The sequence below is a fragment of the Ananas comosus genome, linkage group 2 (genome assembly GCF_001540865.1).
Source record: "Ananas comosus cultivar F153 linkage group 2, ASM154086v1, whole genome shotgun sequence".
Lineage (NCBI taxonomy): Eukaryota > Viridiplantae > Streptophyta > Magnoliopsida > Poales > Bromeliaceae > Ananas > Ananas comosus.
Window position 1 is genome coordinate 14,789,498 of NC_033622.1, and position 14,368 is coordinate 14,803,865.

The 14,368-nt window shown below is 37.2% G+C and overlaps 2 protein-coding genes across 4 annotated transcripts; both read left to right on the plus strand.

Moving 5' to 3' along the window:
* On the plus strand, positions 244-2,140 carry LOC109724456 (centromere protein V-like). 3 transcript variants are annotated; one of them, XM_020253308.1, is made up of 2 exons: positions 244-545; positions 1,388-2,140. In XM_020253308.1, exon 2 carries the CDS (start codon positions 1,420-1,422, stop codon positions 1,831-1,833), a length of 414 nt encoding a protein of 137 aa, XP_020108897.1. In that variant the 5' UTR covers positions 244-545; positions 1,388-1,419; the 3' UTR covers positions 1,834-2,140. The 3 variants fall into 3 exon arrangements, with proteins under 3 accessions (XP_020108897.1, XP_020108888.1, XP_020108880.1); XM_020253299.1 differs by having other exon boundaries at positions 244-526; XM_020253291.1 differs by having other exon boundaries at positions 245-639.
* On the plus strand, positions 9,094-14,088 carry LOC109706700 (microtubule-associated protein 70-2-like). The gene is made up of 11 exons (XM_020227655.1): positions 9,094-9,531; positions 9,651-9,736; positions 10,461-10,526; positions 10,613-10,783; positions 11,459-11,629; positions 11,742-11,897; positions 12,017-12,163; positions 12,270-12,341; positions 12,443-12,979; positions 13,066-13,253; positions 13,528-14,088. Exons 1-11 carry the CDS (start codon positions 9,336-9,338, stop codon positions 13,565-13,567), a joined length of 1,830 nt encoding a protein of 609 aa, XP_020083244.1. The 5' UTR covers positions 9,094-9,335; the 3' UTR covers positions 13,568-14,088.

The following is a 14,368-nucleotide window of genomic DNA, read 5'->3' on the forward strand; positions in this document are numbered from 1 at the left end:
TTTAATTGTAAAAAATTTAATTTTTTTTAAAAAATTTGAGGATAAATGGTTTAAGATGTATGCGTAATTCTGGAGTGAAAGACTATTATAATTGAGAGCTTGCAATTATTGTGTGCACCCGGTGGATTATCTGGCTCAAACAAAATAAGCGTATTTTTCAAAACTTAAAACGCTCACAACAGCAAATGTTGCAAGCCGTCTGGAACGCTCGACATCTAACAAATTAGGTGTAGTATAGTACCTATCCCTAAGAGCCTCCAACGGGATGTCTTTTCTTGTCGCCTTTTTTGCTCTTCTCCAAAAAATTTTATATTCCTCCCGCTTTGTCCCTTTCTCTACTCCTTTTTTTTTTCCATTTTTCGAGATCTGATTCTCCTATTTATAACTAAGTTTACTATCTAAATAAATGAAGCGGGAAACATATTTCTTAAAAATATAAATATATATAAGTGAGGGCCTCTCATTGTACTTTCATCTTCATCAAGTAGGGTTCTGGAAGCTCTCAAGTCCTGAAGGGAGGAAGAAGGTTCGCCCCTTGAATTCTCGTGAATATGCTGCAGCCCTACTTTGGTGATCTTTAAAGGGGCCTCTACACCCACCTTCTTCTTCTCCCCCTTCCTCTTACTCATCTACCTGCTGGTATCTTAGATCTAGTTCTCAGCTCTAAATTGTTATATAGTGTTTGTAACAAAATAAACTTAATTTGCAATAAATGCTCCGATTGAGTATGTGCTGTTATTAATCTTGTTCGTAGAACAAACACTTCCACTTTGATGGGTTCTATTTATTGCTCTGCATGGGTTGAATCAAAACTTTGATGGGTTCGATTTATTAAAATGAAAGAAAAGGAGGGAGAAACTTAGAAAAACTCCAACAAAAGGGGAAGATAGGATCAAAACTTCAATCTTGATGAATTTCCCATTATTAAACATGACCCTAACCCATCAGATCATATCATCTTTTTCTTTCATGTTAATAAGTTGCTTTGCTGGTAGAATCGTGCCCGAAACATGATGCGTGTTGTATTTGAAAAGGACCATTTGTTGTTAGCTAGCTTGGATTCACAGTTAGGTATGGAATTGCAATAAATCCGGAAGTTCAAGGATTTACATAAATTAATTGAGAAGTTCAAGACTGAGAGACGAGAGAGAACTATCTATCATTTTACCATCAATTTATTTGTTTCCAAAAGATAGTAGCAATCATCAGAATCATGATAGACAAACTCATGTTGCTGCAGGACACAAATATTGTGAGTTTATATATGTTTAAGCCTGATCGCTTTTTTGGTTCACATTCTTGTTTTAGTTCAGACAATGTAGACTCGAAAAACATAAATAATTTAGTTTAGCTGTTCGGACAATCTGTAAGATATCTGTTGCACCAGTCACCAGGAAGAAGCTCATAACTCGAATAGCAATGAGTGCTGAGATTGCTCACTGCGGCGGATGCCACTGCAGAAGTGTGAGGTGGCAAGTCGAGGCACCGTCAAGTGTCGTCGCGTGGAGCTGCAACTGCTCGGACTGTGCGATGCGGGCCAATATACACTTCATCGTGCCTTTTTCTAAATTCAAGCTCTTAGGGGATTCTGAGCAGTCCCTCACCACCTATACCTTTGGTACGCACACGGCCAAGCATAAATTTTGCAAGATATGCGGCATAACTTCTTTCTACATTCCGAGATCAAACCCGGATGGCATTGCGGTGACAGTTAATTGTGTGGATTCTGGGACGCTCAAACATGTTGAGATTAGGCGCTTCGATGGAAGAAACTGGGAGAGTTCATATGGAAAAGCTTCAATTTCCTCGTTTTCGAAATCACCTGAGAAATAACTGCTGCTTATTCACTTTAGTTTCAGACATTATTTGCACCCAATTCTCTCGCAGTTTCAGACATTATTTACATCTCTAATGCTCGCTGAAAATTGTATTCAATTGGTCGGCACGTCTACATGTATCAGCAATAGATAAATCTGCAGTTTGTTATCTTTGAACTGTTCGAATGATATACGTGAAACGCGCTTAAATGTGGAGTTTTCCGCGCATCGGAATTGCGGAGAATTTGTGTTCATGAGCAGTGGGCTTTGTTCTATCTATTGGTGAATCGAATCAAATTTATGCCATTTGGGGTTCGCATCAATTCAATTTGTCCTTCTACATGTGTCAGCAGTGATTTAGCACATTGTGTATGGTTCTTTACCCACCTCGCATATGTTCATGTCACTGTTTTGTTATCCGGGAAAAGGAAAAAGATGAAAAAAGACAAGCAGTTCCCCTTTGCCTTTGTCTGCAGAATATGTCTCCTTTGTTGACAATAGTGTTACAAAAGTTGATTATGAAAACTGCATCTAGCTTTGATTTTGAAAATTGTTCAAACTAAATTAAAATTCTTTGTTTGAAGACTTTTAGAACTGACGAAACAAACTACTGCAGGAGCCAAATCAAACCGCTTGAAATTTAATTCTGCCCATTCAATTTTAAGTCTCCTATAAGTTAAATCTGTAGTAGATTAATCATAAAAGAAAATTCTATATACAAATAATCTACCATATAAAAACGTATTACATACGAAACTACATGTGCACGAAATGTCTTTATCATTTATATGAACATATGCTGCTGATATTTGGAAATTTATCAATCAAACCGAGACCAAAAACTAAAATTATTTATAGGCTTGGGAAACAGAATCAAACCAAAACCAAATAAAAACTAAACCATTTTTTTTTCTTCCATTTTTGTAGCTAAATGGTGCGCACCCCCTAGATTAAGCAGTGGTTAGGACGCGTCTTGTTTAACCATCTCCATCTCCTTGTTGCTGTTATTGATAGTGAAATGCCAATAATTAAGACATGACAACTACAAGAGCTAAATTGGTTTAGGCATTTTAAGCCTCTAAGTACGACATCGCAGTCGCTTATTCATAGTAAGTGCCTGATTCCTTGTCTAAATTCTTCACTAAAAATATCTTGATTATCTGTAGCCATTTGCATTAGTTCCAGCCTCAATTAACTTGCACCTGCAATTCCTGGTTTTAGAGAGAGATAGAGAGAGAGAGAGAGAGAGAGAGATCATGAATATATAATAGTCCCATATTAATAAAAAGGAATCCTAGCATGTATATAAAGTACGAGGGTATCACTTGGTTTAAACTTTTGTATTAAGTCCTCTAATATGTCAATAGAGGTTAGTTTACACCTTTCAAATTGAACATAAAAAGAGAATTTTGCTCGGTTCATAAAATCCATAAATGTGGCATGAACATTAGTCAATTTAAAAAATATCACTATAAACTCATAATACCCCGTACTGTATCCTGAAAGCCGTATTTGGATAGATTTGTAGTGATATATTTTGGATACATGTATATACAGTTGGTTTTACGTATATATTTGTGGTTTGGCGGCTCTGTTACTCCCTTATAGTTGTATTTATATTTTTTGCAGATTCAACTGTCGCTTCGTATACACGAAAAATTTTTGTATATACAACGGATCTGTTGGCGAGCCCGAAAAACTGAAATTCGGAAAGTGACGGATTAAGTTGTTATCAGAGAATACTTCGGTGCTTCCAGGTCGTTTTCGATGTTGCGACTATTGAATCGTCGATCGGCTCAATTAAACTTGATCTAGAATATTCGAAGTACCTAGAAAATAAATTTTGCAATTTTTCGATATCATTTGCCTAGTGAACTAAGGGGCTCAAAATCAACGGCTAAAAATAAAAATTTTACAAAACGTGATAATATGAAATTAAAATTTTAGATCAAAGATATTGATCTTGTTTTATATACTATAAAGAATTTTCTATCAAAATTTTACGTGATTTGAATATTTCTACACCGTTAAACTTGCAAACAGCTCACTACGGCCTTTAAAATTATTAATTTTGAGCCCCTTCGATCTCTAGGCAAATGATATCGAAAAATCATAAAATTTATTTTCTAAGTACTTCGAATACTCTAGATCAAGTTTAATGGAGCCGATTGACGATTTGAAAGTCGCAACATCGAAAACGACCTGGAAGCACGGAAGGCTCCGTGCTTCCAGAAGCATAGTAGCCTCTCTCTCTCTCTCTCCTCTCTCTCTATATATAATATATATAGAATTAGACTGGAATACTATTAATAGTAAAACGCTCTTTTTGCTATCAAGTTTTTAACTCTTGGAAGAAAAATTGTAAGGCCAGAATGATATTAGTCGGTTAGCGTTGAGGTCACCCTAGGGTTGAGTGGTCCCCACTAATAGTATTTAATCCAATGGTTAAAAATAATGAAAAAGTTGATCCAAAGGCTAAAAAATTGTAGGCAACATGAGATTTTGCTACTAATAGTAGCCAGTCCAATATATAATATATATATATATATATATATATATATATATATATATATAAATATATCATTGCCTCTGGTATGCTTCTGGAAGTACGGAGTGCTCCGTGCTTCCAGGTCGTTTTCGATGTTCGGACTTTCGAATCGACGATCGGCTCTGTTAGAGTTGATTTAGAGTATTTGAAGTATCTAGAAAATAAATTTTGTGATTTTTCGATATCATTTGCCTAGTGATCGAAGGGGCTCAAAATCAACGGCTGAAAATAAAAATGTTACAAAATATGATAATATGACATTAAAATTTTAGATCAAAGTTATTGATCTTGTTTTATATGGTATAAAGAATTTTCTATCAAAATTTCATGTGATTTGGATATTTCTACACCGTTAAACTTGCAAACGGCTCACCACGGCCATTAAACTTATTGATTTTGAGCTCCTCCGATCACTAGGCAAATGATATTGAAAAATCACAAAATTTATTTTCTAGGTACTTCAAATACTCTAGATCAACTCTAATGGAGCCGATCGTCGATTCGAAAGTCCGAATTTCGAAAACAACTTGGAAGCACGGAGGGCTCCGTACTTCCAAAAGCATACCAGCCCACTCTCTCTCTCTCTCTCTCTCTCTCTCTCTCTCTCTCTCTATATATATATATATATATATGAGAGAAAAAGATAGCATATTATCCGCTACGTTTTATATATTTTTTCTAAAAATAAACTTAACTGAAAATAAAAATTAGATTTTCGAACTTTGGTTCTCGACACCGACCATCAAATTTTTTGTCGCGTGAGTTAAGGACAGTCAATAGTAATTAAAAATAATATTCTCTTATTCGTTTGAGTTTCTAAATTGAACAGTTATTTCACATAATATCAGAACAGTTTCACTTGTTATTAAGCCAATTAAAAAGTCTAGGATCTCGTATACCATTTTCCTTTACTAGTTCCATAAGTTTTATTTAATAAGATATTTTAGAGGTTGGAGTCCTTCAACCAGAGGGAGAGAGGGTTCTTGCAATTAAGCCTTCTTTTTTGGTCATATAGCTAGGTGGGGAGTCACCAAACAATAACATTGGATTCTTGAGCAAGTGATAGCCCTAGTGGGATGCTTGCTCACACAGGCAGGAACAGCTAAATATGGATAGATAGGAACTTGAACACAAAAGGGGAAATAAAGGGGCACTAGCAAAGTAAAGTTGGTGAAATGGGGCTTTTCATCATTGTGATGTGCAGTTGTTGCAGTGATGCCCTGCACTCTCTGGGTGAACTGGGTTATTCCTTCATCCGACTTTACCATTCTGCATCTTTTTCCTGGCTTCAGACAGAAGTCTAGTCCAAAGCTTTCCCACACATCTCTCTCTCTCTCTCTCTCTCTCTCTTATTAAGTGTTTCTTAGTTTGTGTTGAAAACCATGTAGATTACCTACTGTCCCTATCTGTTAAATTATATAAAACAAACAGCTGTATTGGGGTCGAAACTTTTCGCTAGATCATAACGTTTGAATTAAATGAGAGAAGATTAATAATGTCAAGTACCTAGTATAATTCGAACTCAGAACCTTCTGTTTTAATACTATGTTAAATTACATAAAATAATCGTTGTACTCAGCTTCAGTTGGTAGGGAATGGTGTTTAACTGTTATTATATTTAACACTATCGTGAGCGGTAAAGAACTTAATAGTTAGTTTTTCAAGTTTCAGATTTGGAGCTTAGTTACTTCGCATTTACAATTATATTTATTTAAAAAAAATTAAATGAAGCAGGTAAAATATTTAAAAGATCGCAATGCTCGACCAAATATAGTGATGCCTTGGTTCATTCCTTCTAAACTTGCTAACAGTGTCTTTAAGACATGCATCTGAACCAATCGGCTCACATCGTCTAAAATTATCGGCGCATTAATAATCTTTAGACAAAAATTTAACGCTAATCATAGCAACATGGATGAAAGAATATGTGAGATATCTCTAACTGAGATGCATTTCTTTGTCGATCATCGTCGTTGAATATCGCTTGGTTTGAATTTAAAAATAGAGTTAGTAACATTATCGAAGAGTCTGAGTAAAGCTCATCATGTCCTAGATTTTCTTCTGTTAGACAAGGATGTGCACCGCACGCAACAGGAAGTAGTACATTTTTGGATGGGAGTGGGGACTTCATTTGTTTTTTACTTGCTTTGGCACTTACCAGATGGGACTATCTCAAAATATATTTACTTGGGTACGATCCAAATCGTAAGGCCTCAACCTATGAAGGGAAATAAATATATAGCTTTCACATGTTGAATGTTTCGCATGTTCCAGCTTCACGTGACCATACATTTTTGGTGGTTCCAGTGGAAAATTTTGTAATCCACATACAGTTTCTTCTCTTTTCTTTTCTCTTTTTTCTTTTCTCTTTTTATGTGTCGCAGTATTGCAATTTGCGGAACATACTTCTACACCCCATAAGAGATTTTTTTTTTTTCTCAAAACCAACACACGCAAATTGCACGATCACTTGGAACTTCTCGGTGCATTAAACTGCACCCCTCCTCTATTTCTTTCTTTCTCTTTTTTCCTTTCTTTTGAGAAGCGAAAAAAAAGAAAAAAAAATCTTGTGAAACGATCAATATAGAACATTTTTGTTGAAGATATTTGGAGTCCCCGCAACTAAGTGTTTATTAATTACTCGACGCTATAGGATAAATCCACCGATCATTATCTAATACGACTTGGCAAATTACTATCATTTGTACTATATAATATAGACTACAAAAATAAAAGTATACTAATTAAAAAGTAAGAGAGATCTAACTTACTTCTTACTCCTTACTTTTAATAGTTACACACTACGATAAAACTGCTCGAAAAGTGCTTCACTGAATAGCATCTGGTTAATGTTACTGCAACATTGTAAGCTTAATCATCCTCATCAGATAACTAAGCATCCCTTACATTTTGTGTCAGTAGTGCATGAATCCCTCTCTTATCCATGTGTGGACCATGAATACCGTTAGCCACGTGAGTGTCAGTATGCGTGGGACTCGAGATCCACTGTAGCTCCCACACGTATAAGATGGGGCCTCAGTGTTCCAATGGGTCAAGGGCACGTTCAAAGTTGTGTTTCAGAGACCCGAACTGGTAGTTATTGTGCTCAGTGGTGTACATGAAATGTATCATTCAGATTGATCTGATCTGTTTCCCTGAGACTTTTTAGTGCAATCGCTTGTGGGGGGTGGAGTCCCAGAGTGCTCAGATGCTCACATTTTCACTGCCACACCACGTGATCTCCACGCCGGGTTAGAGTGGCGATTCCGAAACTAGCTTAAGCTGAGCTCGAACTGAAACTTGCGATCTAATTAAAGTCGGTGGGAATGGTCAGAGTATTCTATCAACTCATCCAAAATTACGTGGTTTCGTCAACATGAATCTCAAAACAGCGTGAATGCAATCTGCGTTGCCCGTTAGATTCTTTGTGTACATACTTTTTATGGCCAACAATCCTGATTCCACCGACCGTACCTAGAGCAAGTGGCAAAGGGTTTGGTGATTGGTATTCGAGACCCAAGTTCGAATCATAGTTGATTTACATTTCCAGCTAAATTTATTTCTAAATGAAATAAACAAAGCGGATAGATGATACCTATCTCTAAAAAAAAAAAAAAAAAAAAAAAAAACAATGCTGGTTCCTAATCCTTTTTGAATTGGATTATTCAAGCTTTGCGTTTATGCACGTAAGCTATGGTTCAACATAAAATCGTGAAAAATAGTTTTTCATAGAAAAAAATTTTCGTGGAAAAATATTTTTTACATTTTTTAGTAGTTGGTTTGTAGGAAAAAATAGTTTTTCATCAAAATATATTTGGTTGAAGGAAAAAAAAAAACACTTGTTTTGTTTGGTGAAAAAAAATGAATGAAAATAATTTTACGTAGCTGAGTTTTCATTTTTCGCTGAAAAATAGCAGAAAATAAAAAGTTTATTTTTTTCTCGAATCCGTAAAATACTTTTGCAAAAAAAATATTTTTACGTCGAGGCAAATAAGCGAAAAAATAATTTTTTATACCGAAAATTATTTTTCGGTTCATTTTATGCGGAACCAAACACCACCTGCGTGAAATAGGTTCCATTTTCAAAATTCCAACCACTAAATATTTGATTAAATATATTAAAATATATTTCAGCTTCACATACCTAATAATATTAGACAAGCGTTTCAAACAGCACTAACAAAGATGATGGATTTACCACGCAACAACTAAAAATTCAATCCTAAATCTCTCCAATTCTTCTAAGCGTGCATGACGGAAAAGAGAACGGAAAAGAATTCTAGAGTCGAATCGACGGTACTGATTTAGGAACAAAAAGTTGATCGGAGTAGACCGTGTTATTAACCGTTCATCACGTGTACAATACGAATTTATAATCACAAAAACTATAAATATTAATATTATTATTATTATTTTTATTTGCAGTGGGGGCGGGGTTGATATGGACGGTGGATCGCACACCTATCACCCTCCGAACAGTTCACAGTTACACATGCGCACCCGTCCTATTTATCGGGCTCTGTTGGTCCCCAGTTTGGCTCGTCGACCCAAAAGAACGCGACTGCGTTCTCTCGGGTGCGGTCCCAACACCGAGCTCGACGCTGATGGGATTCAGAGGAACCTAGTCAACACTGCTAGTCCTCTTCACTATTTTTCTTTTTTTTATTTTCTTTTTTTTTATTTTTTATTTTGGGCTTGTACTATTTATTGGGCTCCCCCCTTTTCACACTCTCTCTCCCTGTTGAAACCAGACCTTTCTCTCTCTCTCTCTCTCTCTCTCTCTCTCTTTCCGGGATTCAAATTGCTCTGAAGAAGAAGAAGAAGACGACGGCAAGGAACGCGAGGAAGCGAGGAGCTAGGGTTTCAAATCGCGCTTCTCCTGCGCTCCATCGACGGATCGAAGCAACTAGAGGAACCTAGAGGGTTCGGGATTTGGATGGTGGGTGCGAGAGAGGATTAGGGCGGCGGAGATGGCTGATCTGAGCGGCGGCGGCGGAGGAGAGGGTTTTGCGGCGGAGGCTGGGGGCAATGCGGCGGCGCTCAAGGGGGCGCCGCGGCGGAGGGGGTCGATTCGGCGGAGCTTGGATGCGGACGAGTTCATCAACATGCTCCACGGGTCCGATCCGGTGAAGGTCGAGCTCAATAGGCTCGAGAACGAAGTCAGAGGTGGGAATGTGGTTCGATCTGTAGTTTTTTTTTTTTTTTTTTTTTTGTCCTTGTGTTCTAGTTTTCTTTTCTTTTTTTTTCTAAAAAAAATTGTTATTATTATTGTTATTTTTGTCCAGATAAGGAGCGTGAATTAGGAGAGGCTCAGGCGGAGATCAAGGCTCTGAGGTTATCGGAGCGTGCAAGAGAGAAGGCTGTCGAAGAGGTCTTACTCTTTTNGGAGGGGGTCGATTCGGCGGAGCTTGGATGCGGACGAGTTCATCAACATGCTCCACGGGTCCGATCCGGTGAAGGTCGAGCTCAATAGGCTCGAGAACTAATTTAGAGGTTTTTCTGTTATTGATTTTTTAGATTTTTTATGTTTTTTTTTTTTATTTTATGAACTTATTTTCTCGTTTTCTTAATCTTTTGACTGAGTAACTCCGACTTGTAAAAACGTGGGGCAAAAAAAAAGTGTTTTTTCTTAATATTTTTGTCGTGATTGTCGAAAATGTCTTCTAAAAACAGTGCTCGTCAAATGAATTTATGGACTTGAATAGTATTTGAGATGTATAATCTAGTCCTATGTAGTAATCGTTCCTCCTGCTATATACTATATCATGATTGAAAATCCTTGTGATATTGTTGGGTTCTACTTTAGGTGAATCAAGGCCTGCAAATTTAGTTTTTTCACAATGCTTATATTGCTATTTTTATAGGGTTTGACTCGATCGCATAATCTAGTATTAATTCAGCTGTTTTATCTGCCATCTAGAAATTCACCTACTGTTATACTTCTGTCCGGTTCTAAAATTTTTATTGGTTGACGAAAACTTGGCAAATTGGCATCTTCTATCTTGTTAGCAATGTAGCAGTTTCGCTTTGTGTTAAAACCTGATTTATGGTTCTTTTTAGCTCGACATCCACTGATTTCACTCTTGCAATGTCAGCTTTCAGAGGAGTTGGCAAAGTTGGACGAGAAACTCAAGCTAACGGAATCCCTTCTTGAAAGCAAAGTATGTATACGCAGTACCTTACCTTGTGCGACCTCTTATTTTAGTTTTCATTCAGAACTGAATCTGGTGAGAAATGCAACTTACAGAATCTTGAAATCAAGAAGATTAATGATGAGAAAAAAGCCTCCATGGCTGCCCAGTACGCAGCAGAAGCTACACTTAGGCGAGTTCATGCAGCTCAAAAGGATGATGACATGCCCCCAATTGAAGCCATTCTGGCACCGCTTGAGGCAGAGCTGAAGCTTGCCCGTCAGGAGGTAACATTCAACCCCGTATCTGCCTATCTTTTTACTCTTCCTGTTTAGAAGCTTTTACTTCTAGTTCACTATAGAATGTAATGATGTTTTCGTATTTCAAAGCTTATTCTCAGTTATCTATGCAGAGGTTCTATTAGGTCATTTTCTATATTATGCTCCTAATCTCTCGGGGGAATTTTCAAAGACAATTTATACAATACTTCTGAATGAGATTGAAAGCTGGTCATCGTCATAGTGTTTCGTTTATTTGATTCCTTTTAATCCTCCAAAGCTCCCTGCATAATTTTGCTAATGATAATTCACCTACTTAGTACAATAGATTGCAAAAATGGGGCTGTTGACATATCATCTCTCATGGTTACTTAAGAAAGATTTAGACAATTAGTTTCTCATTTACTATTCTTAAGTTTTCACAAACTGAGCTTATCCCAGGAATTAATAAATTCGAAATAACATCAGCATTTCCTACATAGACATGATACGTGTTAATTTGAAAGCATTCTATCGGTCATAACTCATAAGCTACTCTTATGGAGTGGAAGTAACCCCTTTTGCTGCAGTGTAACCAGTGTTGGATCCCATTAAACCAATCTGTTGATTTACTTCATTTGCATATTTAATGCAAATAAAATAAAATGGCAACAAGATATTGTTACAGATCTAGTATATTTGCAGATTGCAAAGCTGCAAGATGACAATAGGGCATTGGATCGTCTGACCAAATCCAAAGAGGCAGCATTAGTGGAAGCAGAAAGGACCGTACAGATTGCTTTAGCAAAGGCTTCTATGGTGGATGATCTACTAAACAAAAATCAGGAGCTGATGAAGCAGATTGAGATCTGCCAGGTGTCTATGATGTGCAATATCTTAACTTGAATATGATAAAAGAAAGAGCTCGGTCTTGTAGAAAGGTGCCAATCTCAGAATTAAAAATTCTCTTATATTTTTTGCATTTTAGGAAGAAAACAAGATCTTGGACAAATTGCACCGCCAAAAAGTCGCAGAGGTTGAAAAGCTTAGCCAGACTGTGAGGGAGCTAGAAGAGGCTGTTCTTGCTGGTGGCGCAGCTGCTAATGCTGTTAGAGACTACCAGCGTAAAGTTCAGGAAATGAATGTAACATATCTTTGAGTTTTATCTTGTTGTTTAAATGTCTTCAGAAAGTTAGAAATCCTCATTGTATTCCTTCTCATTCCATACAAACTGTTTTCTTCTTAATATCTGTACTAATTTAGGAAGAGAGGAAAACGCTTGACCGAGAGCTTGCCCGTGCAAAAGTTACAGCAAATAGGGTTGCTGTTGTAGTTGCAAACGAATGGAAAGATGCTAATGACAAAGTAATGCCTGTTAGACAGTGGCTGGAGGAGCGAAGGTTCATGCAAGTACGTAGACATGCCAACATATCTTTACTTTGTTGACATAATTACATTTTGTTACTCATCCTTTTTTTTACAGTAGCTTTATCATCACCAAAATTTTATGCAACAGGGGGAAATGCTGCAGCTGCGCGATAAGCTTGCCATAGTGGAACGCGCTGCTAGATCCGAAGCTCAATTAAAGGTAAGACTTCACTAACAGATCACCTGAGGCTTAAGCCTGCTCATATATATTTTTGTCTAACGCCTAGATGCTTGCAATGCGTGATCCTTTTCTGTTTTTAGGAGAAGTACCAGTTGCGACTGAAAGTATTGGAAGAAGGATTGAGAATGCCCTCAAGCAGTTCCACTCGTCCCGGTGCAGAAGGCAAGTCTTTAAGCAATGGCCCTTCCCGTCGCCAATCACTGGGTGGAGCTGATAACATTTCTAAGTTGTCTCCAAGCGGCTTGTTACTTAAGAAATCTCCATCATTTCAAATAAGATCTTCTCTCTCCACAGGCAGCAGTATAGTACTGAAGCACGCAAAAGGTGCTTCGAAGTCATTTGATGGTGGTAGTAGGTCACTAGAACGTGCAAAAGTCCTTACAAATGGAGCAGGTCATTTAATGAACAGATCGTCAGATAGTATTAGAGACAGTGAGATGAATGACTATTCTAAAGAAAGCACAGATGAAAAATCAATAGTTGATTCTGCTAACAATGATTTGAATGATTCTGTCTCTGGATTGTTGTATGATTTACTGCAGAAGGAGGTAGTCATGTTAAGAAAAGCATGCCATGAGAAAGATCAAAGCCTGAAGGACAAGGATGACGCGATTGAGGTATATGACTAGCCTTTTGTTGCCACATCCTTCTCCATTTTTGAAAGCCCTTTAACTCTTTTTTTTTTTTCTATTTTTTAATGCAGATGCTAGCAAGGAAGGTGGATACATTAAATAAAGCAATGGAAGTGGAGGCCAAAAAAATGAGAAGGGAGGTGGCCGCCATGGAGAAAGAGGTTGCCGCCATGCGTGTGGAGAAGGAGCAAGACAATAGGGCTAAGCGGCTTAGTAGTTCCAAGGCTCCTGTAAATACTTCCCAGCTGCTATCTGGGAGGTAAGATCGATTTCCTGACTATCAGAACAGCTTTTATTTTATTTCAAGTTCAAGGTTTTGGGAACCCAAGTTTGTTGTCCTCTTCTTTTTTTTTTTTTTTAATTTTGTGGTGCAAATGTATAGACATTACCTGAAAAACAGTGCATTTTGAACTGGATACCTGAAGTTCAAAGTTTTAATTGTACTACCTAATCTTACTTTCTTTTTGATATCTGAAAGACTGGAACTGTTATAATACAATCTCTAACAGTTCATGGCGTCATTTTGTCTGCAGAAATGTCCCACGAAGTGGGTTGACGCGCAATGTTCAATGACAAAGCAACTCGAAGTAGAGCTCTCATGCTCCTTTTGCTCTTCCAACCTACTTTGTTATCCCCAAGCTTCCATGACTTGTGGATTAAAATCGGCACGGACGACCCTTATACTATCAAGAAAGAGGGGAAAAAAGAAGAAGAAAGAGGACACAAAGAGGGCCGATGTGCATCTGACACGACTTTTCGCCGTAATGCTGTAGTTGGGGTGATGCTTTAAGTCAAGCTAACCTTCTTTGTTTTGTTTCTTATTTTGTTTTTTCAAGTCAAGGCTCGTTATCCGTTTTGTAAGACGAACCTTTTGTATTGTTTGTATAGGTTGGAGTATTCTATTTCTTCCTACTTGCTCTCTTTTAACAGAGTGTGGTGGATTCCTTTTCTCTACCCAGGTGGTGAATATATTCTTATACCATGTGGTTGGTTTGGTATTGATTTTATCGTCACAATGTTTGTGAGAAAATTTCTTATCCCAACTGTGGTTGTATGCGTGTAACTTAGCAAACGAATATGAAACTTTCCGTTTAGATTTGAGTTTGATTTTACCGATAAACAATTTATATTTTGGCATCTGTATAGAATATAGGGCTCGTTTGTTGATGTAACTATCAATTTACTCCGTTCCCTTTGATTCTGTTTAAGTACATGTATCTCTTCCAAGATTTCCGATGCCACTTAAAAACTAACATTCTTTCTTATATTTATCCTCTTTTTATTACTAAATCTCTTTATTTTTATTTTCTTTCGATTTTTGTTTTTCTTAACGCAACAAGATTCAAAGATATTTGACCAGGTTCGAAGGAATCG